A 24,444-nucleotide genomic window follows, 5' to 3' on the forward strand; every position below is an offset into this window, starting at 1 on the left:
TTAGGTGTCGGACGTGGCTTTTCATTTGCTTTCCGCATTTGGCTCCCTTTTCCTTAATCGAAATTTGCTTTTGGCATTCCTTGCTGATTTGACCCCCTCACCTCTCGCTGCATTTTTCCAGCTCGGGTTAGCTCGTGTTTTCTCTCTCGCATGCCTCGCGAGGGGGCTGGGCAGACGCCCTCGCGAGCATTTTTCTCCCTTCTCTGCCTTCTCGCAAGCCACCCTCGTTCGAGCCTAAAAGCTGGCGTGCCTCTCCTAGTCCGTGCCCCTTGGGTACCGCGATACAAGGCGCCAGGTCAGGGCCAGGGCGAACGGAAAATCTTTTAACGCACTTCCTAACAAGCTTTTGCAGTTCCTGAGCAAATGCAAGCCACCAAGGCAAGATGGACACGAGGAAATGAGCGCCTCGTGAGGAAGAGGGCGTTTCGGATATACCAGGTTAAGTTATCTTTGCACGAAATAACAACACAACACGCACGGTGCCACAACTGAGGAACCTTAGTTCGATGCACGCCCCCCCTGGGCCCCAAACCGGTTACATTCTTGATGCAGGAAAAAGAGTAAAACAAAATCAGCGTTGCAGCAATCTGCGGAGGCAGACCCCTAGCGGCACCCCGAGCTTAGCCGGATCCTTCTTCGCGCTTCACGGAGGCGCGGCGACGAGATGACCCACTGTCACCTTCAATGCGGGTGCGGCGGCTGGCCGTAGTCACCACTGCTGGAGCTATCGCCGGAGGAGGAGCCGCCGTAGCTGGACAAGGCACGGCCGCCCCCGAGGGCGGGCTCGCCCTCATCCTCGTCGCGACCGTCCCCGAGACCGAGCACCTCCTCGACATCGTTCGCCTCGAGGCAGCACCCGGCGCGGCGACCATCTTCCCCAAACACCCTCACATAGAGGGTTGATTCGCCATCGTACTTGAAGTGGAGGGCGCACCGCCGGCCCAAGCCGCGTGCGCGGGCGAATGTCTGCCAACCGTGGGCCAGGGCTATGTTGCCCACGGCGGAAGTCGCGACTTCAACCCAAGAGGCCTTGCTGCAGCAACCATCCGCCTCCAGCCAGAGTCCGCCTGGACCAGAGGCCGGCAGCTCGTCGGTGAAGAAGCGCGGAAGTTGGAGCCAATTGCCAGCCGAATTCTCTGACCAGACGACAAACTCCGGCGACACTTCCACCGTGTGGAAGCACGGACGGGGGAGCCGCGCCACCAAAGCACGCCTCCCCTCGTCAACTGGATCGCCATGGCTGGAACGCCCCCTCCGCGTGTTGCGCCGCTCCAACAGTGGGCCGCGACAGGGGACGCGGCGCCGTCCGCGCTTGGGCGCCGGCGAGCCGGGTCCCTCGCGAGGGGCCTTTCCCTTCTCGGCGGCGGAGAACTTCCTTCGTGGCGACATTGGTGGCACAGCAAGCAATGGAGCGAGGAAGAAGAAGCAAGCGAGCAAGGAAGAGATGGGCAACGGGGGCTCAGCCCCCCTCCCCATTTATAGCAAGAGAAGGCCAACCGGCACCTCTCACGATCAGATGTAATGATGGTTTTGCTTGCATGTCGTAGGGACTCGTCAAGTCGTGCAGCTGCCGAGGCAGCGTGGGGAAGTGGAGACGCCCACGTCCAATCAACCGCCACCCGTCAACCGAGGCCGCAGGCTTTTGAGGGCCCGCGGTGCTCCTTACTTGACCCTTGGCTTTGCCGCGAAGCCAAGCCCGAGCACACCTTGGGCTCGGGGGCTACTGTCGGCGTTCTGGGAACAGGGGTCCCCAGACTTGCCTGCCTGCGGCCCGCGGCGTGGCTAAGCCAGCAGGCCGTACGGCCCATCTTCATCAACAAGGCATCCAAGACCCTCGCAAGGGGCCAAGCCTCGCGAGGGGGATGACACAAGACCTCCTCTGGAGTGGCCCAGTCGGGCAGGCTCACGACGAGCGAAGATATCAAGGCAAGGCAAACCTCACGAGGCCCTCGTGACGTGAGCCATGACGATCGACACCAGGCGGGCGCCAGCGCGCGCAGCGTCCTTGTTTCCTCTTTGGTGCTAAGGAGGCCTGCGCGGGAGAGGAGTACCGAGGCATCAGGCAAAGGTTGCCATATCGGTGCAACAAGACCAAGACCAGAAGGACGGCAAGACGGAGGTCATCGTGGAGCCCAAGACGGCGTCACCATCAGAGCCTTTGGCAGGCGAAGACCACTTTTGTCAGGATGGCTTGTACTAGCTGTCTCCCTTCAAATTAGCCCGCCATTGTTGGCTCCCTTCCCGCTCAATATTTGGGAAGAGGACCAGGGCCTCTATAAATAGAGTTAGCCACCACCATAGAGAGGGGGACGAAAAGAGACGACAGACAGAGAGAGCGAGAGAGAGAGAGAGAGTCTGAAGGTCATCCAGAACCACACAAGTTAGCCAGACACAAGAACACCTCAACCTCAGGAGGCTGTTCTTCCCATTGTATTGTTCATCATCAGCCCAAGAGGCAATACACCACCACCACACTGGAGTAGGGTATTACACCACAACGGTGGCCCGAACCAGTATAAATCTTGTGTCTTTCTGTGTTGCGAGTTCGTCGAATTCGTCCGCGAGATCTTAGCGAGCTAGGACGTAGATCGGTGGGAGGAAAAGACTTCGCGCGCACCCCAGTGTTCGAACCTTAAGGGTTTGCCGGAACCCCACATCCGACAGTACTGATTTATCTACCAACTCAAGTTGCCATAATAACTAGGGTTTGGGGGAACCTAGAAAATCAACCTAAGTCACATGGTAGCCTAGGTTTGGCAAAATCAACCTAGAAAATCACTTGACATACGTGCGCGATCTGGATGCGCCTACTTGAAAACGGGATCTAAACGCCAAAATCGCATGACAAAATCATCGCAAAATCACACGGAATCTCACGGGCGCGCTACACTGCATCTCCAAAAACAACCGCAACATCCCGGCGCCTCTCAATGTCACTGCGGGAATCGCCGCTTCCCCGTCGACGAGCACTAGGAAGGAGCAAAAACCGCTACAGCTGCAGGGAAACCGACGAGGGGGGTGAGCTGCTAGGGCGGCTGGCGACTATACCTGAGCCAGCGACGAGTAGCGGATGCGTCCCCGCTATGCCTCTGCCTTCCTGCGCAAGCTTCAGCGGAGGTTGCAATGGCAAGCCCAGGTGAATCGCGCGCGGAGGGGAAAATGGGGAGCCAGATGCGGGAGAGAAGGAAGAAATGGAGACGTGGGAGAGTAGAGGGGACTGGCACGAATTCAAAACTGCACCCCCCCCCCCCCCCCCACACACACACACACACACCCACCCCCACTACTCTGTCTCTGTTCATCATTGACCGCCGCTACAGTGTCTATGATAAAAGGGGTCCATCAGAAAAATTACGCACCGCGCTATGATAAAAAGGGTCCACCAGAAAAATTACGCACCGCGCAATGCGACTCGACCAGACTAGGTGCGCGGGCCTCACGCGCGTGGGGGGAGGGGGGCTGGGGACCGACCAGGTAACACTTGGCGGTCCGTGGCCGGCCGTTTGAGTCGACTAGCGGGCACATTTCAGATGGCTGGGTTGTTGTCCGGTGGCCTTGCAGGTAGACAAACTAATAAGCGAACACCAAGGGGTGCATTTTGTGTGGAGTTTGAACTGTTGTGAGCTTTATTTGTAAAGCTGAATGTTTGAATACGTGTGCATTGCTCTGCCGTGAGCGTCATGCGGACAACCGCTCAGTTACGTGGCACCGATCTACTACTACGTTTCTCTGGCTCACTGGTTACTAAGCGGAATGTTCCAAAGCGCATGCGCGACGAGACAGATCGAGATCGAATTAGGGCAAGATCGATACAAAGCATTAGCTCAAAAAGCTCATCTCCTCCGCAGCCCAGGCCAGCCTAGAACCATCCGGCCTACACACGCAGTGTGACACGAGGAGGCAGACACGGAGGCGACGAGGCTCTCGCTCGTCTCGTCTCGTCTCGGGAGGAGTCACGCCCTCGGCACCTCCCCAAAAGCGAAACCATATCCGTGTTCCATGTGGCCGCGCCTAATCGCCGTCTGCCACGTGCCATATCCCGGATACCCTCTCCAAAACCTCTCCCTCCACAACGCCTCCTCCTCCGCTCCTCCCTAGGCAGCTAGCCTCTCCGCCTCCCTCCCTTCCGGCCAGCCAGCCAGCTCGCAATTCCCGCAACTCGCGCCGCCGCGAGGGCAATGGAGTCCACCGGCGCCGCCATCTCGGCGCCGTTAGGCTGCCGCGCGTTGCGCTGGGCCGGGCAGCGGCCTCTCCGGGCGGCCGATGCCAGGAGAAGGCGTGTGGGTTCGGGCCCCGGGCCGGAGCAGTGGAGGAGCTTGAAGGCGAGCTGCGTGGCCACGGAGAAGCCCGACGAGAAGGCGGCGCCGGGGCTGGAGTTCGCCGACGACGAGGACTACGTCAAGGGCGGCGGCGGCGAGCTGCTCTACGTGCAAATGCAGGCCACCAAGGCCATGGAAAGCCAGTCCAAGATCGCCTCCAAGGTTCTCTCTCTATCCTTTTCTGTACTGCTACGGCTACTGCTACTAGTATCTTGTTCTTTGTTTTATTCCCTTATTTAATTGCTGATTTCTATGCATGCTTTGTTGATCTTGAATATACTACTCCACTACTTAAGTGATTCTTACCCACAATTAGTGTTGTGTGAACTTCCAGCGTTATGGCCTATAAAACTAAAATCCCTAACATTAGTCTGTTTCTTTCTTGTGATGTAGTAACATTAGACTGTTTGAAAGATAAAGTATTCCCATAAACACCACAGTAGCAAAAATTAGTCAGGGTACTATTGCAGCGTCTCATCTACATACTATACTACTCCCTCCATATCAAAATATAAACTGGTTTTTGACACTATCATAGTGTCCAAAGGCAGAAAATACACAGGAGCTCCTGGGTGCTTCACACCTCTATACGAATATTAAACGTAAAAAATACCAAAAGAATTAAAAAATCAGAAATTTGGGGATATATTAAACCTGGGTTCTCAATCTACTCCTATGTGAATTTTTGTGAAAAAATACCAACAAATGTGTCTGTGCCGAAGAAAGTACTGTCCGAACAAAAATCCATCCAAACCGTTTTTTCTATACATAGGAAATTTTTGTCTTTTTTGCCATGAATAAGTTTCCTGGAATTTTTTCACGAAATTTCACACGGAGTAGATCAGGAACCCAGGTTTGATATCCCAAAATCTCAGATTTTTTTTTCAAATTTTTCGGTATTTTTTTGAATTTAATGTTCGTGTAGGGGTGTAGAGCAACTGGGTGCTACAAATCCGCTTCCATCCAAAGGCGTCTTATATTTGGATATAGAGGGAGTAGAACGCAAGTGGCATTCAAATGCACGTCATGCTAGTACTACCACGGCGTTGCTCATTTTTGACAAATCAAAGCAGGAATAGTCTTGGGTCGCCCATGCTTGTCATTCCTGCCTTCCTGGCAGGAGAAGAGTACACAATGTATTTGGTCTTGCGTTAATTAATTGCTCCTTAGGGAAATGTCTTTGGTTGTGCGTTCATTAATTACACCTTAGGAAAATGATAACATGTATACAATCCGTGATGTTGAATTTGTTGATTCGGATGTCCATTCTATTATCCCAGTGTCATGCCTTTGGCTTGCTTTCTTTGGAAACGCCCTTTCACTAAGTATATCATTCAATAATTCCTACGTAGCAAGGCGCCGGATCTTAGTGGGTTACGAACGTCCTAATTTTACCTTCATGTTGGTTTGACTTTGTTGCATGTGCTTAATAGTTATTACTAGGAAACAAGCTCCCAGTCTGGTTCTAACGAATTTTAATTGAACTGTTTGCACAGACAGCAAATAGCTAGACCGGGCATTAAGAATGTTTCAATCCTTCTTTTATTGATACTCTGTACAGTTCTTTTTCTTCAAGGTTAATAATTAAGTTTCGAAGTTCATCGTCATTGTGTTAACAATTTTTTGTCTGGTAGCATCCTTCAAGTAGTTGATTATGTCTTCTGAATCTTTCTTTGCAGCTGTTGCCTATAGCTGATGAAACTTCAGTGCTTGATTTGGTTATCATTGGCTGTGGTCCAGCCGGCCTATCTCTGGCTGCAGAATCAGCAAATAAAGGACTCACTGTTGGTCTCATTGGCCCTGATCTTCCATTCACAAACAATTACGGTGTATGGGAGGACGAATTCAAAGGTAGCCATTATTCGCCACTGTGAAATGTAGCAGCATGCTTGGATAACACCTTTACCAGCATTATCTTAAAAAGTAATACGTTTTTATCTTTTTATTTCCCAGATCTCGGCCTGGAGAGCTGTATTGAGCATGTATGGAAGGATACTGTCGTGTACCTAGACCGTAACAAGCCGATAATGATTGGCCGAGCATATGGCCGGGTGGACCGAGACTTGCTGCACGAGGAGTTGCTGAGAAGGTAGACATTCTATTGTAACGATCTTGGAATTCAGTTGCATCAGGCAGCATGATATATATGACTGTTCCTAGTAACAATAATTAAATAATTGGCAGATGCAACGATGCTGGTGTTACATACCTCAACTCAAAGGTTGAACAGATAATAGAATCTCCAGATGGACATCGAGTAGTATATTGTGAAAGGGACCGCAAGATACTTTGCAGGCTTGCCATTGTTGCATCTGGAGCAGCATCTGGTAAGCTTCTAGAGTATGAGGTTGGAGGACCACGTGTTTGTGTGCAGACTGCATATGGTGTAGAAGTCGAGGTACACAGCAACCCTGCAGAAAGTGCTCCTTCTGATTCGTGGTTTATTTCATGATTTGCATATGTCACTTCATTCATGTCACTCGAGCTGAGAAATTCATACGTGGTTTGTGCCCCAGTTCAATTTTTCAGAATGATGTCAAAATTTCAGGTTGAAAGATATCCGTACGACCCCAGCTTAATGGTTTTCATGGACTACAGAGATTGTTTCGAAGAGAAGTTTTCACACCCTGAGGAAGCCAATCCAACATTTCTCTATGCCATGGCCATGTCATCCACACGAGTTTTCTTTGAGGTCTACATGAATTTTTTTAGCAGTGTGCTTCTGCAATGGACACGTTTCCATAACGATGGGTCACTGACCAAGATAATTTATCACAGGAAACATGCTTAGCTTCAAAAGATGCAATGCCTTTTGATCTCCTTAAGAAGAGGTTGATGTCTCGGTTGGATGCGATGGGAGTTCGTATCGTAAAAGTATACGAGGAGGTAACGAGTTTGGAGTTGATATCCATACTGATTTATCTTGCACAGGTGTGCTGAATTTCTGTTGAGTCTTGATTTCAGGAGTGGTCTTATATTCCTGTTGGAGGATCCTTACCTAACACAGACCAGAAGAATCTTGCATTTGGTGCTGCAGCGAGTATGGTCCATCCTGCAACTGGTACATACAAATCCTCAACTTGAACTCGTCATTCTTTATTATTTGACATGCATATTGACAATATTTTAGAAAATTCATAGGATATTCAGTGGTCAGATCTTTGTCTGAAGCTCCAAGATATGCTTCTGTGATATCTGATATCTTACGAAATCGTGTCTATTCTGGACAATATTTGCCTGGAAGTTCTGAAATGTCCAGTCCATCAATGCTTGGTACAGATTTCTTCCCTTGTTCACTAAATTCAACAGATAGAATAAAATCACTTAAAGATGTTTTGCAGAATAGGAGAAATGAGCACAAGTGTCTGCTGCTAACCACTGTCTGATATTTCAGCATGGGGAACACTATGGCCTCAAGAACGGAAACGTCAGCGCTCATTCTTCCTCTTTGGATTGGCCTTGATAATTCAACTGGATAACAAAGGCATCCAAACATTCTTTGAAACCTTTTTCCGGTTACCCAAATGGTAATTACACCCGCTCGATGCATTTATTGCTTGTTTTCAGGTCCCGGACTAAGTATTTCCTTTTTTCGCGAGTACGCAAGGATGTGTATCTTCCCATTGATAGAAAAAAGTTTGAACAAGTAAATATTTCCTTGCGCGTGACTTTTGATGGATCGATCTCTTGAACAGGATGTGGCAAGGATTCCTTGGTTCGACGCTTTCGTCGGTGGATCTCATGCTGTTTGCACTCTACATGTTTGCAATTGCGCCAAACACTCTGCGAATGAACCTCGTCAGACACCTCCTCTCGGACCCGACTGGTTCGGCAATGATCAGGACCTACCTGACCTTGTAAAACCATTCATTTGACTAGCCTGCGAGAAATCTAGAAAGTGTACAGTTTTGTAGTTGTACATAACATAGTTAGAGATGTTGGAGGATGTCACCTGCCGTGCCATGTGTTGCCTCTGCCTATGCCTGGTAGTGGAGTAAAGCGTGGATCTTTGTATAGTTGAAGTGGCCATGGTTTAATTTTAGGTTTGGTCTGGGTCAAGCTTCTCCGGGAGCCAAAAGAGGGAGCGTGCAAGAATAGCCAAGAGTGGTGGTCTAATCTGGTACCCCCTCCCTCCCTAGGTCATTTAACGGCGGCATGCACGGGGAGGATCTTTGTAGGCAAGGAAGGAAGGGAGCAGGAGGAAGAGGAGAAGGGACGCTTCCGTCGTTCCCTCAACCTCTCTGCCTCTCCTTTCTCTTTCTCTTGTTGCAACATTTGACATCCATCCAAGTGATCGGAGCATCGCCGGCATCCATTCCCGGTGGAACCGATGATGCAGGGAAGCCCCCTGAGCCCCGATGAGCACCGGCTGACCTCGCCGCCGAGCCTGCACCAGCCGGCGTCGACCATCGTGGTTGCCATCGACCGGGACCGCAACAGCCAACTGGCCATGAAATGGGTGGTGGACCACCTCCTCTCCGGCGCCTCCCATATCATTCTCCTCCACGTGGCGGCCCACCCTCCTGCAGCCAACCGTACGTCGTAACTTTCTTCCGCCACATGATTCTTGATGATTTCTCCCATAAAGCTAGTGCAACAACGTAGCGATGGTGTGTTGCGCAGATGGATTTGCCATGGCTGAGACGACGCAGGACGCGCTGGAGGCTGAAATGATGGAGATCTTTGTCCCCTTCAGAGGATTCTGCTCTAGGAATGGGGTAAGCCATGCACGTATGCATGCATCACTCACTCACTCATCAAGCACGTAGCGAGGGCGTAGCATGCATATATAGGAGTAGGTTGCTGAAGGAGCGTACTGCCTGCAGGTGCAAGAATCGGAGGTGATACTGGAAGAGGCAGACGTCCCCAAGGCCATCATAGACTACATCACCGCCAACAAGATCCAGAGCATCGCGCTGGGCGCGTCCAACAGGAACGCATTCACCAAGAAGTGGAAGAACCCCGACGTGCCCTCCAGCCTCATGAAGGGCGCGCCCGACTACTGCAACATCTACGTGGTCGCCAAGGGCAAGCCCGTCAACGTCAGGCTCGCCAAGTGCGGCGTGCCGGCCGACGACAGCGACTTCCTCCTCGCCACCTACTCCAGGAGGAGCTCCAGGAGCCAGCTGCCGCCGGTCTTGCCCGACTTTTTGTCCTCCAGCAGGCGCTCCATCGACAGGCCCGAGCTCACCACGCGCCCGCCGTTCCGCGAGCGCCCCCTGCAGGCGTCCGCGACCAAGCAGCCCCTCCTTCTGTCGGGAAGGATCGACAGCACCACGCTGCGCTCCAACTCCCACGACCCATCCAGCCTCGACCCCGACTTCGCACAGGCCGTGCATTTCTCCTCCATGGACTTTGGCGAGAACATGGACGCGCTCCCCCTCAGCCCCCGGGAGTCCGGCTCGCCCCTCTCCGCCGTGAGTTCCTCCTACCTTCCTGCTTGCTTGCTTGCTTGCTGTTTCCTTCCTTCCCATCCATCGATGCATGGGTTTAGCTTAGTTGGTACGTGTGCAAGGCCCAGCGCGAGGTGGAGGTGGAGATGAGGCGGCTCAAGCTGGAGCTGAAGCAGACCATGGACATGTACAACGCAGCATGCAAGGAGGCCATCAACGCCAAGCAGAGGGCCAAGGAGATGCACCTGCTCAAGATGGAGGAGGCGCGGCGCCTGGAGGAGGCCCGTCAGTCGGAGGAGGCCGCATTGGCGCTGGCCGAGATGGAGAAGGTCAAGTGCCGGGCCGCCATGGAGGCTGCCGAGGCCGCGCAGCGTCTCGCCGACCTCGAGGCACAGCGTCGCCGCAACGCCGAGGTGCGCGCGCGCCGGGAGGCCGACGAGAAGGTGCGCGCCCTCGACGCCATCGCCAACCACGACTTCCGCTACCGCAAGTACAGCATCGACGAGATCGAGATCGCCACCGAGGGCTTCTCCGACAGTCTCAAGATCGGGGAAGGCGGCTACGGCCCCGTCTACAGCGCCAGCCTCGACCACACTCCGGTCGCCGTCAAGGTGCTCCGCCCGGACGCCCAGCAGGGCCGGAAGCAGTTCCAGCAGGAGGTGGAGGTGCTCAGCTGCATCCGCCACCCCAACATGGTCTTGCTCCTCGGTGCCTGCCCGGAGTACGGCTGCCTCGTCTACGAGTACATGGAGAACGGCAGCCTCGAGGACCGCCTGTACCGCCGCGGCGGCACGCCGACGCTCCCGTGGAGCCAGCGCTTCAGGATCTCGGCTGAGATCGCGACGGCTCTGCTGTTCCTTCACCAGACCAAGCCGGAGCCGCTGGTGCACCGAGACCTCAAGCCGGCCAACATCCTGCTGGACCGCAACTACGTGAGCAAGATCAGCGACGTCGGGCTGGCGCGCCTCGTGCCACCGGCGGTGGCGGACAGCGTCACGCAGTACCGGCTGACTGCCACGGCGGGCACCTTCTGCTACATTGACCCGGAGTACCAGCAAACGGGCAAGCTGGGCGTCAAGTCGGACATCTATTCTCTGGGCGTGCTGCTGCTGCAGGTGATCACCGCGCGGCCGCCCATGGGGCTGACGCATCACGTCGAGAAGGCCATCGAGTCCGGAACCTTCGCACAGATGCTGGACATCACCGTCAAGGACTGGCCCGTCGAGGACGCGCTGGGGTTCGCCAAGCTCTCGCTCAAGTGCACGGAGATGCGGCGGCGGGACCGACCGGACCTCGGCACCGTCATACTGCCGGAGCTCAACCGGCTCAGAAACCTCGGCATCGCCTACGACCAGGCGCGGGCCACCGTCCCTGCTGGCGACAGCAGCTCGCACGGGCAGGAAAGGGTTAGCTCACCGATGGCTGACGCGGGGTTGTGGAGAACGGCGGAAAGCTAGCATTGGCGCGCACACACACACAGGGTTGTCTGTATATTAGCTCCGTTTCAGATAGAGAGTGAGCTTAAGTAATTACAAGAGGAGAGGGGCATTATGAATGCCCACGTTCTTTTTGAGGTTAAAAATACTTTACCTTGGTGTATGTAGTTTCTAGCATGCTTAACATTGGTGTATGTAGTTTCTAGCATGCTTAACATTGACATGTTTGCAGTGCTGGCTCATTCACAAACTTTGTACATCCATCGATTCAGAGTGTTTTTTGGGGGGGGGGGGGGGGGGGGCTGTATATTGACTTTACATGCCGCTGCTGCTCTTTTCCTTCCGGATAAGGCCATAAGGCATGATCCGAGCCCGTCATATATCCTCTGCTTTCTCCAAGGCAACCAGGGCAAACTATTGTTGGAAAGATGCTGCGCCGAAGGAAAAAAAATTATATGAGATCAGGTCTCACGGTTAGCAGGTGAGACCCATTCTCATAGATGACACGTGCATTCATAAATCTCAAAGCATCTAATCCCCCCTCCTCCCCTATTTCAAGTGGGGGTGGAATAGGTGCTTTGTGATTTGTAAATGTCACGTGTCATCCATCAGGATGGGTCTTGGGGTAACAACCGATGAACGTCATCGATGCTAGGAGCGGCTGGTTTGGACGCTACAACCACAGGGTGGCAATGCTGGGAGTGGCCGGTGGGGATGCTGGGAGCGGCCGACATCGATGCTGGGACCGACATTGCCTAATGCTGGAACCGACGACACGGGTTGCTGCAAGCTAGGGGGACCATGACAACGCCTGATGTTGGAACCGAGGACATGGATTGCTGCATCAGACAAGGTTAATTGCTGGAACCGGCTTTGCTGATTGCTGAGACCGACGACTCAGATGCTACGAGGATTGCTGGGACCGATGGGCACAGGTGCTGCAACGAGCGAGGCGCGCTGAGACGGCAAGGTGTGGCGCTTGAACCGGCGGGGCAAGGTGCGGCGACCTGATGCTGGTGTTAGTTAGGAAGAATGAGATTGCACGAATCGATAATCATTAATCGTGTGCATAGTGCACATACATAGGTACAGGGTGGACCGGCCTCTACTTGTCTCTCAAGATGTACAAATATACGAGGGGGAGAGAGAGATACAACGGTATAAATACAGACCCAAGTCCCATACACATGCAGTGGACAACGTACTCTCAACACCCCCCATCCCCTCCCGCGCAGTCGAAGCGTCACCGGAGACACAGAGACTGGACCGAAACTCCTCAAAGACTGGGGTCGATAGTCCTTTAGTCATGACATCGGCAAACCGCTGAGTGGTAGGAACGTGCAAAACACGAACCTTTCCAAGAGCTACCTGCTCGCGAACGAAGTGAATGTCGAACTCAATATGCTTCATACGGCGATGGTGGATGGGGTTGGCGGAGAGATAGACGGCGAACACGTGTCGCTCTACGTCAGGCTATTGTGTCTACCTCGGCCCTTACTGATTTCGTGAAGGTCTTGAGTTCAAGACCCGGCTGGCACATTAAATTGCAGACCCAGCTGGCGCATTAAATTGCAGCCCACTTTCGGTCCACGTTTAGACATGAAGGAGCCGCATGTGAGGAGGAGTGTTGGCGTATAATGTGCTGTCTAGTCTTTTTTATCAGATCGGTCTTTTGATTGCATTGGCTAGAGCATGCATTTTTATAGTTGGGACCGACGAGGAGTGGCATGGAAACGGCAAGGCAAGGCTGCTTCTATGGACAACAAGGCCGCTAGTACTGGGAGCGGCCAAGCGGGTCTGCAGCAACGAGACCAGCGAGTGTGCTGCATGAGTGGGTGGCAACGGCAAGCTGCTGCAGGCGTTGGGTGGCACTCCGTGGGCGCCGTTGGGAGCAGGGGACGAGATATGTGGGATTATTCCTCGTTTGCTTCTTTTGCCGATCAAATCTGAGATGTGGGATCCAACGGCTGATGACTGCCCCTATCGGACGGCGCGTGGGGTGACCCATCTGAGCTCCCGGCCGGTCGGCCAGCGCCTAGCATTGGCCATTTTAGATTGGGTGTGTCTAGGTCTCAAACCAAGTCTCAAGTGATATACTCCCTCCGTTCCATATTACTCGTCGCTGATTTAGTATTGATATGGAACGGAGGTAGTATATAAGAAAAAAAAAACTGAAAAGAAATTTTTTGTACAGGTCCCCGTGCAAGATCAAAGGAATATTAACGAAGTCTAAGTCGACTGAGACTTAGCAAAACTGTTTTAGATTAGAGTTGACATGATAGGCTATAATACGCATGGCATGCGACAGGGTGCATCTCAGATGTTACAGTAACGTTGCCTTGTTAAAGGGTAAATTATCAAAATGTTTTTCTCAATTAAAAAAAAGTATTCTACAATTGCTATTTACAGTTTGGTACAGACAGTCCACATGTGGTCACTCTACCATTACGAACCTGAATCTGTTATGCTCAGGTTCCGATTCCAACTCAACACCAAAACTGCAGCAGCCACATTGCACGGTACGATGGTTTACATTTTTGCACGATGCAACTCTGGGGGCAAAAGGAGGCGGGTGTTAATTAATTAGTCAACGAGAAGTGGGAGAAATTCAGAAGGATATACTATCACTGAGAAGATTTATCTGAGACACAACGAATTATAGATACTGCAACGCTACAATGTGGTATGATAACAAGCTACATAAAAGGCTCAAAAGCATTTGTTCGGTACTACTACCATCCAATTTATTTGTCACTAGAAAGATTAGCAGACGCACCTCAAAAGGGGTCATGTGAGAGATCTGCCAGCCCATTCACGATCTCTCTTCTTTAACTTCGCTTGCATCTTGTTAAACTTCTGTTTTCCTTTCTCCAGAAGAGGGTCAACCACTACATAGTCATTTGGATCATCCTTCCTAGTCATACCATCCTGTATAAAGATAAAATAGGTTCATGCATCAATTTCCCTTGTGTGCGCGGGAAAAAGAAGAGCCGCAAAGATACCAGTACCTTCGAAGATTCAGGTGCGAAAGTGAGACGGTTGGCATGCCACTCTTTGTAGTCCTCACTGTCTTCTGCCTTTGTTTCCATATTAGCAGGCTTATTACTCATCAAGGAAGCCTTGAACTTCTGTAACTTTGCTAAAGTCTAACGAAAAAAATTGACGTTTAAGAAACAGTTAGGCACTCAACTTCAAGAGCAAAAGCTGACACGTAGAAGAGATGTCAGCTGGAATATGAATATGCATGATCCATCATGAAATGGCACAAGGAAGGTGGACACAAGAAAGCAGAAAAACAATACCTCCTCTTCACGGCCTTGGAGGCTGCGTTTTCTCTGTTTTTTCAAATGTTTCTCTTGATCAGCTGGATTTAGCAGTTGCAAATTAACATCTCCTCTGGACATCCTTTCAGTATTGGCTTCAGAGCCAATACCTTTTTTCTTCAAAGACAGTTTCCGTGATTTTGATGATTGATGATCATCGTCGTCGTCGTCGTCATCACTCCTGTGGACATTTAAATTGTTAATAAATTCAGAGGACAACTGCTAAACTAGATTACCAACATATTGTTAATAAAATCAGGAGCAACTGTGCGAGTAGATTATAGCAGAATACTGTTTAAATTTCGAAGTGTTTCAAACGTGCAAACAAGCAAGACTCTTCTTCCACTATCTGCATAGTACAGGTATGGTAAGACTAAATAAAGATACATTATATTCAACACATCGTAACCCGGTTACCGAAAAGAATTATTGTGTATCTACACAATCCCCCCAAACCGTGAGGCTGCTCGAAATGCTGCACTCTCCTCGCACCCCAGTGTCGCTGGTTCCTTTGTCAGCCAGTCGTGGAGCATCGAGTATTTTTTGTTGCCCTTGAGCCTCCCCCGTTTTACTGCTCCCTCCCGCTTCGTCCCACACGCCCGCCGCTCCCTCCTAAGAGCATCTCTAGTGGATCATCTATATGGACGTGTATAGCAAATATACACGATGCCTGGTAAAAAATGGTTCCCAGCGACTCGTGTAAAAGGGCGTGTAAATATCCACCGCCCAGTCCACGACGGTACGAGGCGTGCAAATATACACAAGCAAGCCACGCTCGTCAGCTGGCGAAAACGAGACGGCTGCTTCGTCCCGCGCCCGCCTGGAGGAAGAATCGGAGGAGCTCGCCCCCAGGTCGCCGTCGCCCAAGGTACAAATTCTTCCTCTTCGGCCTTGCTCACGAGCGGGAGGGCGGGGACGGGCGGGGTTGGGGGGGGGGGGGGGGGTGGCGCACGGCCTGCAGCTAGATCTGGCGGCGGCGGGCGGTCGACCGCGTGGGGAGGCGGCGCTAGCTGCGGGCGGGGCTACCTGTGCGAGCGGCGGGGGCGGGCGGCGGGGTGCGGGATGCGGGGTGCGGGATGCGGGCGGGGTGCGGGATGCGGGAGAGGTAGGAGGTGATGGGCTGGGGAGGCCGGCGGCCTGCGGCCTGGGGAGAGGACGGGCAGGGGAGAGGCAGGAAATTGCAATGCTTTCTCCATCAGATAGTCCAATTGGAGAGCATTTCTTGTAAATTGTTGCTTGTTGCTTGGCCATGTTAATTTGATGTCAGATTGTGGTCTAAAATAGCTATGCATTGGTTGCTTGCAGATGGAGGGTGACCAAAGCTTCTTGGACACCATTGGTTTTGGTTACACACAAACACAACCAGATAGTCCAATTGGAGAGCAGGCAACTCCATCAACTCAGTATCGTTCTGCAATAACAGAGAAAGGAAAATCCAACAAAGGAAAAAATTGGTCTAGTGATGAGGACAAGGTTCTCATAGCAGCATGGGCAAATACAAGTTTGGATATTGTTGGAACAGATCAAAACCGAGATGCTTATTGGGATAGAATTTCAGAGTACTACAACACACACAAGGAATCATCATGGCCGGAGCGTAATGCTAATGCAATCAATTGCCGTTACACAACGATTAACAGAGAGACCTCTAAATTTTGTGGTTGCCTTCAGCAGATTTTAAATAGGCAAGAAAGTGGAAGGACTATAGAAGAAAAGGTATGCGCATTTCTTGTAATTCTATATGTGATGTGCAATATTCTATATGTGTTGTGCTTATTTTAACAACATATTTATATGTGCAGACAAACGATGCACACATTTTGTTCAAGGAAATGGATCTTAAAAAAAAAAGAAGCCTTTCACACTGATGCATTGCTATGTAGAGTTTTCGAAGTATCCAAAGTGGCAGACAAGAGAAGTTGAAACTTCTCTTAAGAAACAAAAGAAGACCATTGATGCAAGTCCGGGCAGAGCCACCAATGATCCGGCTGATGCATCCTCGGTACGTACTGATGCTACCTCGATACACACTGATGCTCTTGAACATGAGAAAAGACCTGATGGTGTGAAGAGGGACAAGAGAGGTAAAGCTGATGACAGTGCTTGCAAGCTGTCATTAGAAACTGTGTGGGCAGCAAAGCTAGAGAAGGATGAGATCAAAGAGGCGGCAAGAAATGCTCGCTATGCACAACAATTGGAATTGCGAAAAGAGGAGATTGCACTCAAAAAGAATGAGGATGCACGAAACGAGAGGGAGGATGCACGGAGACAGTTTGAATTAGATGAGAGGATCATGCTCATCGACACAAGTGGTATGACTGATGTTCAAAAGCAGTTCTACCAAGCTAAGCAGAAGGAGATCCTTGCTCGCGGCCTAGGGTAATGTGAGCTATATGTTGTAGTTGTAAGAACTATTTACTGCTTTCTGCTAGTTGAGGACATGGATTACATCACTCATTGCATAAATATTTTTATTGATAGCTGCATTACAAAGACATGGATTACTCGTTTCCAAACTTTTGCCACACATGGTCAATTAGATCAAGTTTAAGCTGATCATGTTCATCGAAATTTCTAATCCGATGAGTCATCTGAATAAAAGAGCTCAGTTCTTCCGCATGAGTACGAGAGACTGTGACTCTTTCTCCCATTGCCTCAAAAGTGCAGCTTTGCCGACCAGTTTGTCGCTCCTCTTCAACTATCATATTGTGCATTATGACACAAGCTTTCATGACATCAGTGATTTCTTTACGTTTCCATCCTTTAGCAGGTCCACGAACAATGGCAAAACGGGATTGCAGAACTCCAAAGGCTCGTTCCACATCTTTCCTAGCCCCCTCTTGCTTCTTGGCAAAAGTTTTATGCTTTCTGCTAGTTGGAGCTGGTATGCTCTTCACAAATGTTGCCCACCGTGGATAGATACCATCTGCAAGGTAATACCCCATTGTGTACTGATGGCCATTGATGCTATAATTCACTGGAGGAGTTTGGCCTTCGGCTAGCTTTGTAAAAACAGGAGAACGTTGAAGAACATTTATATCATTCAGAGACCCTGGTAAACCAAAATAAGCATGCCAAATCCAAAGATCTTGTGAAGCAACTGCTTCCAAGATCATAGTGGGCTCGCTCACATGGCCTTTAAACATGCCATGCCATTTTTTGGGGCAATTTTTCCACCCCCAGTGCATGCAATCTATGCTCCCTAACATACCGGGAAATCCTCTTTCCTCCCCTATTGCAAGTAACCTAGCAATGTCTTCTTCATTTGGAGATCTCAGGTACTTTTCCCCAAAAACTTCACAAATTTTGATCACAAATTTCTTGCAAGACTCTAAATTAGTAGACTCAGCGGACCGGATGTACTCATCAACATAATCAGCTGCTACTCCATATGTTAGTATCCGCATCGCCGCGGTCATCTTTTGCAAAGGATGTAACCCAAGAGCTCCAGAAGCACTTCTTTTTTGCGTAAAATAATCATCATAGTCATGCTCAAGTATACCATCAGCTATGCGGTTGAACAAAGTACGCGACATCCTAAATCTGTGCATAAAAATTAAATGAGACAGGGAAATGAAAAAAGGACCAAAGCAGAGAAGTGTACTAATTACGAACCTTCGTCGAAACAAATGTTCGAGAAAGCGAGGAACTTCTTTGAAGTAGTCGTCCCACAGAAGAAGAAATCCGGCATCTCTTCCTCGATCGATTGACTGACGTCCATGCTTGGAACCGCCATGGCGTCGAGCGTTCTTCCTCTCTTCCTCCTCGCGCTCGGCGAATGCTGCAAGTATGAGTTCATCGTCGCCAGATGAAGATGACGAAGAACTCATGTCCCAAGTGGATGTGTTCGTTGTGTTGCGTGAGAAACGATAGAAAAATCTAGGTGAGGAGAGAAGTGTGCTGGAAGAGGTGGTAGGAGTGGTTTATATAGATCGGAAATATGGCCGTTGGAAATATAGCCGTTTGAAAATATAGCCGTTGGAATATACACATCCTAATTTACACGTTCCACTGAAAAACTGGGAGGTGTATAATTTAGCAAGGTGTATATGGACGTGTATATGGAGATATACACGTCCAAATTTACACGTTCCACTAGAGATGCTCTAACCCTAGCTGACAGCTAGGCGCCACTCAACCCGTTCAATGTGTCGGCTGCACGGCGGACGCAGTGACCGAGAAAGGGTGAGGCGTACCAGCGCAGAGAGCGGGCACCTCACTGCACGAGGCTTAGAGATGTCAGGGCTGATCGACTCCACGGGCCACAGAGTTCCCCGCCATCCGGACAAGTTGTGTCTGGCTCTCACAAGGTCGCATCCACCATATCCGGTCAACGAAAGTCAGGGAAGCCTAGATTACAATTCACAGCATGCTGAAGATGTCATCCTCTAGAGTCAGGGCTGCTCCTCCACATCATCCAGTGGCAGGCCAGCCTCCAAGGCACTTGCGCTGGCGAACTCCCACATATGTGAGCCACTTCATGTACTTCCAGGGCGGCGCCGCCCTCGAGTTCATCATGGTCGACAAGTATGCCATCGCATAGTGCCATATCATTTAGCTACGAGTACTTGTGGTTCTCTATTCCGTTCAGCTCCAGTAAAAAAAAGTAGACCTATCAATTCAGCTACGGGTACTTGTGGTTCTCTAGCCATATCATTTAGCAAGTGTTGTGGACTTGCTATCAGCCTATCACCATGTAACTGAAATTTAGAGGCTTTACAAAATTAGTTGAAGAGCTATAACTGTCAGGGTCCCCCCTACATTTTTAGCTGAAAAGAGTTAAAGAGCTATAATTTCACATGCCCTAATATGTATGTAGCATTAGTTTATTCCCCTATTCTGCAAGCTAAGAGTGCATAAATGATACGCACAGGAAAAAATATAGTATTTTAGTTGCTATTGTTCAATGTTGTAGTGAAGAACTTTTTTTTTCTGAGCCTCTTTTCATCTTGGGAGGTATTTGATAGTTGTGCTTCAGGAGAGCAGTTTTGAATGGTATTAAGAGCTTTTTATGATGAACTGTCTGTAACATCATGAATGTTTGAGAACTTCAGGCCGTAACATCATGAAAGAAATTCATTGAGCACCGCTTAAGAAGAATGACAAGCATGACCAAATGGTTTCATGCCTGGGAGGTTGACCATGGGAGGCATTTTCTTGGTAAGACAACTTATGGAGAGATACAGGGTGTTCATTGACTTGGAGAGGGCCTACTGTAAGATACCGCAGATTGTAATGTGGTGGCCCTTGGAGAAACACAAAGTCCCAACAAAGTACATTACCCCCATCAAGGACATGTACAATAATGCTACGACAAGTGTTCAAACAAATGATGGCGACACTGATGACTTTCCAAGTAATAGGACTGCACCAAGGGTCAGCTTTGAGTCCTTATCTTTTTGCTTTGGTGATGGATGGGGTCACAAGGGATATTATACAAGGAAATATCCCATGGTGTACGCTCTTTGCGGATGATGTGATGCTAGTCGACGACAATCAAACAGGGATTAATAGAAAGTTATAGTTGTAGAGACAGACGTTGAAATCGAAAGGTCTTAGGCTAGTAGAACTAAAACTGAGTACATGAGGTGCAGTTTCAGTACTACTAGGCACGAGGAGGAGCCTTGATGGGCAGATGGTTACCTCAGAAGGACACCTTTCCACATTTGGGGTCAATGTTGCAGAATGATATCGATGAACATGTGAGCCATCGAATCAAGCTGGATGGATGAGGGGCGCTGAGCTTATGGCATCCTCTGTGACAAGAGAATGCCACAAAAACTAAAAGGCAGGTTCTATAGGACGGAGATTCAACCTGCAATGTTGTATGGCGATGAATGTTCGCCGACTAAAAGACGACATGTCCAACAGTTAGGGGTAGCAGAGATGCGCATGTTGATATGGATATGTGGCCACACAAGAAAGAACCGGGTCCAAAATGATGATATGCGTGATAGTGATAGAGTTGGGGTAACGCCGATTGAAAAGAAGCTTGTCCAACATCGTCTGAGATGATTTGGGTATATACAACCGAGGCCTCCAGAAGCGGAAGGATATAGCATGCAATGCATAATGTCAAGAGAGGTCGAGGTAGACCAAACTTGATATGGGAGGAGTCCGTAAAGCGAGATCTGAAGGACTGGAATATCACCAAAGAACTAGCCATGGAAAGGGATGCGTTGAAGTTAGCCATCACATGCCAGAAATATGACCAAGTTTCGAAATCTTTTGGGTTTCCACTCTAGCCTACCCCAACTTATTTGGGACTAAAAGGTTGTTGTTCAGACATGCAGACACACACAAGACCATTCTTCTAGTATCTGCATGACATAGATACTTATGTTTAGATTACCACATGTTATATTCGACACATGGTAACCCTACTAAGAAAAATTGTGACCACACAATATGCAGAACTAAACTATTTATCATAATGGCAAGCCAATGAAAAGTAATTTCAATATAAACAACAACAACAACAACAACAACAACAAAGCCTTTAGTCCCAAACAAGTTGGGGTAGGCTAGAGGTGAAACCCATAAGATCTCGCAACCAACTCATGGCTCTGGCACATGGATAGCAAGCTTCCACGCACCCCTGTCCATAGCTAGCTCTTTGGTGATACTCCAATCCTTCAGGTCTCTCTTAACGGACTCCTCCCATGTCAAATTCGGTCTACCCCGCACTCTCTTGACATTCTCCGCACGCTTTAGCCGTCCACTATGCACCTTATGTCACAAAGTAATTTCAATATGATTATGTTAAAATATTAGAAAGATCACATAATTTGTTGTCATTCAGAATGGTGATATTATGTCCCTGGGTAACTTATTGCCTGTTACCAGATATGAATACTTGTAAGTAGTAACAGACTTATAAATGAGTTTTCAGGAAACTAACGCTTAGTATTAAACAAAAGCTCAGGACTAAAAGGACATGTAGGAATAGTGTTGTTCACAAGAACAGATATTCTGGTTGATCAAAACATCATAACGATAACCTACCACATTGAACTAAACTACCAATAGATATTTGCAGAAGAAAAACACAGTGCATAAGGAATAAGGATAAGGAACATATGGATAAGGTAGACATAATAATAGAACCTGTGAGCTGGTAATTCTTTATCCTTCTGAGGAGTTTTATCTGTATCAAAGAGGGGGAAACAGATTGCTCAGTTTTCCAACTTATATGCAGCAATCATGTGACATCAGCCAAAAAAATGCAAGTAGCTGCAGGAAATTACATAATCCTGCCTCTCATTATGTCTGTCATGGCACAGTAAATGGCTGAACTGGAGAAGGGCCATCTTAATAGAAACAGGAATAGCAAATTACCTTTCTTGGAAGATTGACTCTGCCGAATATCCCCAAGCTCTCTACGCTTTTTTAGAATCCGTGAACGCATCCTGTTGTCAAAATCCTCCTCATTCTCATCTTCAGGAGAATCATCATTTTCTGGATCATGCTCTGGCTCTCTGGAGTCAGCTTTCTTCGAGATTAAAGCCTCCCTGATAGATAGGACAGTTTCATTTTTCTTCTCCTCTTCCTCCTTGGACTGGATATTTGCAACAAGCACAATGGTGTTCAAATTTGACAAGGTCTAAAAATATTCAATAGTAAGCAAGTAGCTCTTATTAAGCAAAACCTGATCAGAGCCCAGGATACAACTCATGTCCTAAACCAATTCAAGACGAAAAATGTATTTGAGTTATTAATGGTGTATAACAGGAATATATTTAACTATATGAATAATCAATAGAAGACAAAAGACAGGAAATTAGTCCAACAAAGCACTCGGTACAAAAGTGCTCCTTAGGTAGTTAGTGCTGTTAAAGAGAGAATGCTAGAAAGAAATAAAGAAAATGGTCCCATTTGTGACTGGCCTTCTAAAGTTGTTGATTGGGAACCAGTGAGGAAGCATGATCTACACAACTATAAGTCAAAAGAATAAAGTTGACTAAGTAAGAAAGCTAGCAACACACATCTCTGGTTTCAGATGGTATGCACACTAACATAGCAGAAGTGTGCTGCACAGTATAAAATGCCATGTCCGCCAGTTGGACAAGGTCTCTTTAGGTTTTTGTGGTGCAATATGTTTGCTAGCAAAGGATTGGTTAACATCCTACAGATTTCCTCAAGCACAAGGGACACAATTGATAATACTCACCAGTTGTTCAACCTGTGGTTCCACTTTAAGAAAACGGGGGTCATCGAGCACATCGTGGATACTCTTTATTTTGTCCTTCACAAAAGAAGCTGCCTCATTCTCCTCTTCTTCTACTTCATCTCCAAACGAGAGCACATTAAGTTGCCTACAGGATGAATGGACAGTCAAATGAAATCCAACACCGATACCTTATCTTTGCAAGGAAAATTGGTTCCAACATGCAGAGAACATACTTAACAGCTTTCTTCTCTGGTTTCCTCTCAGCATCAGCCTTGGGAGCAGGCTGAATCTTCTTAAGTTGTCGTGGAACTATATCATCAAATGGGTTCCAGAGTACCTATAAAAGCAGAAACACACATAACTAAGCAACATCTACTTAGGCTTCACAAGTAACAGTAAAACAGATAGAAGAATCTGCTTCATTGCAGAAGTACCAGAACTAAATGAAACATGAGGGGAATAACTACCTCAACTGAAAGAATTTTCTGTGGGTATACAGGCCGATCATCCTTATCAGTCTCGATATCAGCCAAGGCCAGAAGATTGAAGATAGAATCCCCAGTGACCTGGACGCACACATACATACATGGTAAACTGTATAATCACCTCCAATGGGGACAGTCAAGGTAGACACGTACCTTCCCAAAAATTGTATTCTTCTTATCAAGCCAATCGCAGCGGTCAAGGGTAATAAAGAACTGGCTTCCGTTCGAATGAGGTGTGCCAGCATTGGCACATGCCAATAAACCCCTGTGATTAAACCTCAAACGTGAATGGAACTCGTCAGCGAACGGTGCCCCATAGATGCTCTCACCCCCTGCAGATTGATGTCAGATACTCATCAGGTTCAGTTCAGAACACCCCCAAATCCACCAATCACATGTATGGCTCGAACGATATTCAAAACTGAGACACTAATCATTAATTTGATGCACAATCCGCGATTCAGTTGGGTAAAGACCGACAGTGAAATCCGGAATCAGAAACCCTATATCGTAGGTCTGGTTAGGGTTTAGGATCTCACCGGTGCCGGAGCCGGTGGGGTCGCCGCCCTGGATGAGGAAGGACTTGATGACCCGGTGGAAGAGGGTGCCGTCGTAGTAGCCCTCCAGGCATAGCTGAACGAAGTTGCGCGTGGCCTTGGGGGCCTCCTTGGCCCACAGCTCGATGTCGATCGGACCGGCCGTTGTCTGCACCACCACCTTCCCTTTCGTCGGCGGCTCAAGCACATACACCGACGACATCTTGCCGGCCTGTCCTACCCCGCCGGCCGCCGGCCGCCGCCTCGACTCTCGCGCTCCGGCAGGTCGGTCTGTCTCGAGATTGTGGTTCCGGTGGTCCGGTTCGTCTGGCCCTGTTTGCGCTCGATTCTAGAACCGCCTCCACCAAATCGCCTGTTCCACAGAGCTGTTTTTTGTTATGGTAATATGTGTCTGGTGGCTCGTTCATATCATAAAAAACAAAGTACAAGTCGCGTAAAAATCGACCAGACAAAACTAAAAAGATAGCAAAATATCTTTAAATTTGACACTAACATATCATAATCTCATTCATATCATAAAGAATAAAGTACAAATCACGTAAAAATCGACATGATAAAACTAAAAAGATAGCAAAACATCTTTGAGTTTGACACCAACACCCGTCATCTATCTCCGGCATCACCACAGTAGCCACCGAAGAAAAGAATGACGAATTATCTCCTCACCCGAACTCGATGCGGCTTCATCGCTGATATGCAGCTTTGCGGACCTCCAAAATAGCTCAACAAAAGTAAAGTCATTGTCGTTGAACGAATCATAT

The 24,444-nt window shown here is 49.0% G+C and overlaps 3 protein-coding genes and 1 pseudogene across 4 annotated transcripts; 3 read left to right on the forward strand and 1 right to left on the reverse strand.

Moving 5' to 3' along the window:
* Positions 1-3,894: 3,894 nt before the first annotated feature.
* On the forward strand, positions 3,895-8,371 carry LUT2 (Lycopene beta/epsilon cyclase protein). The gene is made up of 10 exons (XM_048707511.2): positions 3,895-4,481; positions 5,999-6,170; positions 6,273-6,408; positions 6,504-6,717; positions 6,868-7,011; positions 7,098-7,205; positions 7,284-7,380; positions 7,461-7,592; positions 7,714-7,846; positions 8,015-8,371. Exons 1-10 carry the CDS (start codon positions 4,179-4,181, stop codon positions 8,178-8,180), a joined length of 1,605 nt encoding a protein of 534 aa, XP_048563468.2. The 5' UTR covers positions 3,895-4,178; the 3' UTR covers positions 8,181-8,371.
* A 241-nt stretch (positions 8,372-8,612) lies between these two features.
* Positions 8,613-11,413, forward strand: LOC125543988 (U-box domain-containing protein 34). 2 transcript variants are annotated; one of them, XM_048707509.2, is made up of 4 exons: positions 8,613-8,854; positions 8,943-9,037; positions 9,146-9,736; positions 9,835-11,413. In XM_048707509.2, exons 1-4 carry the CDS (start codon positions 8,650-8,652, stop codon positions 11,167-11,169), a joined length of 2,226 nt encoding a protein of 741 aa, XP_048563466.1. In that variant the 5' UTR covers positions 8,613-8,649; the 3' UTR covers positions 11,170-11,413. The 2 variants fall into 2 exon arrangements, with proteins under 2 accessions (XP_048563466.1, XP_048563467.1); XM_048707510.2 differs by having other exon boundaries at positions 9,841-11,413.
* A 2,005-nt stretch (positions 11,414-13,418) lies between these two features.
* On the reverse strand, positions 13,419-24,055 carry LOC125543990 (Cyclophilin-like peptidyl-prolyl cis-trans isomerase family protein). Its single transcript, XM_048707512.2, has 11 exons — positions 23,666-24,055; positions 23,280-23,458; positions 23,109-23,207; positions 22,875-22,978; positions 22,642-22,786; positions 21,810-22,029; positions 21,579-21,618; positions 14,451-14,652; positions 14,157-14,294; positions 13,925-14,076; positions 13,419-13,700 (listed from the first exon to the last, which is right to left on the reverse strand). Exons 1-10 carry the CDS (start codon positions 23,883-23,885, stop codon positions 13,936-13,938), a joined length of 1,488 nt encoding a protein of 495 aa, XP_048563469.1. The 5' UTR covers positions 23,886-24,055; the 3' UTR covers positions 13,419-13,700; positions 13,925-13,935.
* On the forward strand, positions 15,777-16,854 carry LOC125543991 (uncharacterized; annotated as a pseudogene).
* Positions 24,056-24,444: the final 389 nt, after the last annotated feature.

This window comes from Triticum urartu, chromosome 3A (genome assembly GCF_056163025.1).
Source record: "Triticum urartu cultivar PI428250 chromosome 3A, HENAU_Tu73, whole genome shotgun sequence".
NCBI classification, from domain to species: domain Eukaryota; kingdom Viridiplantae; phylum Streptophyta; class Magnoliopsida; order Poales; family Poaceae; genus Triticum; species Triticum urartu.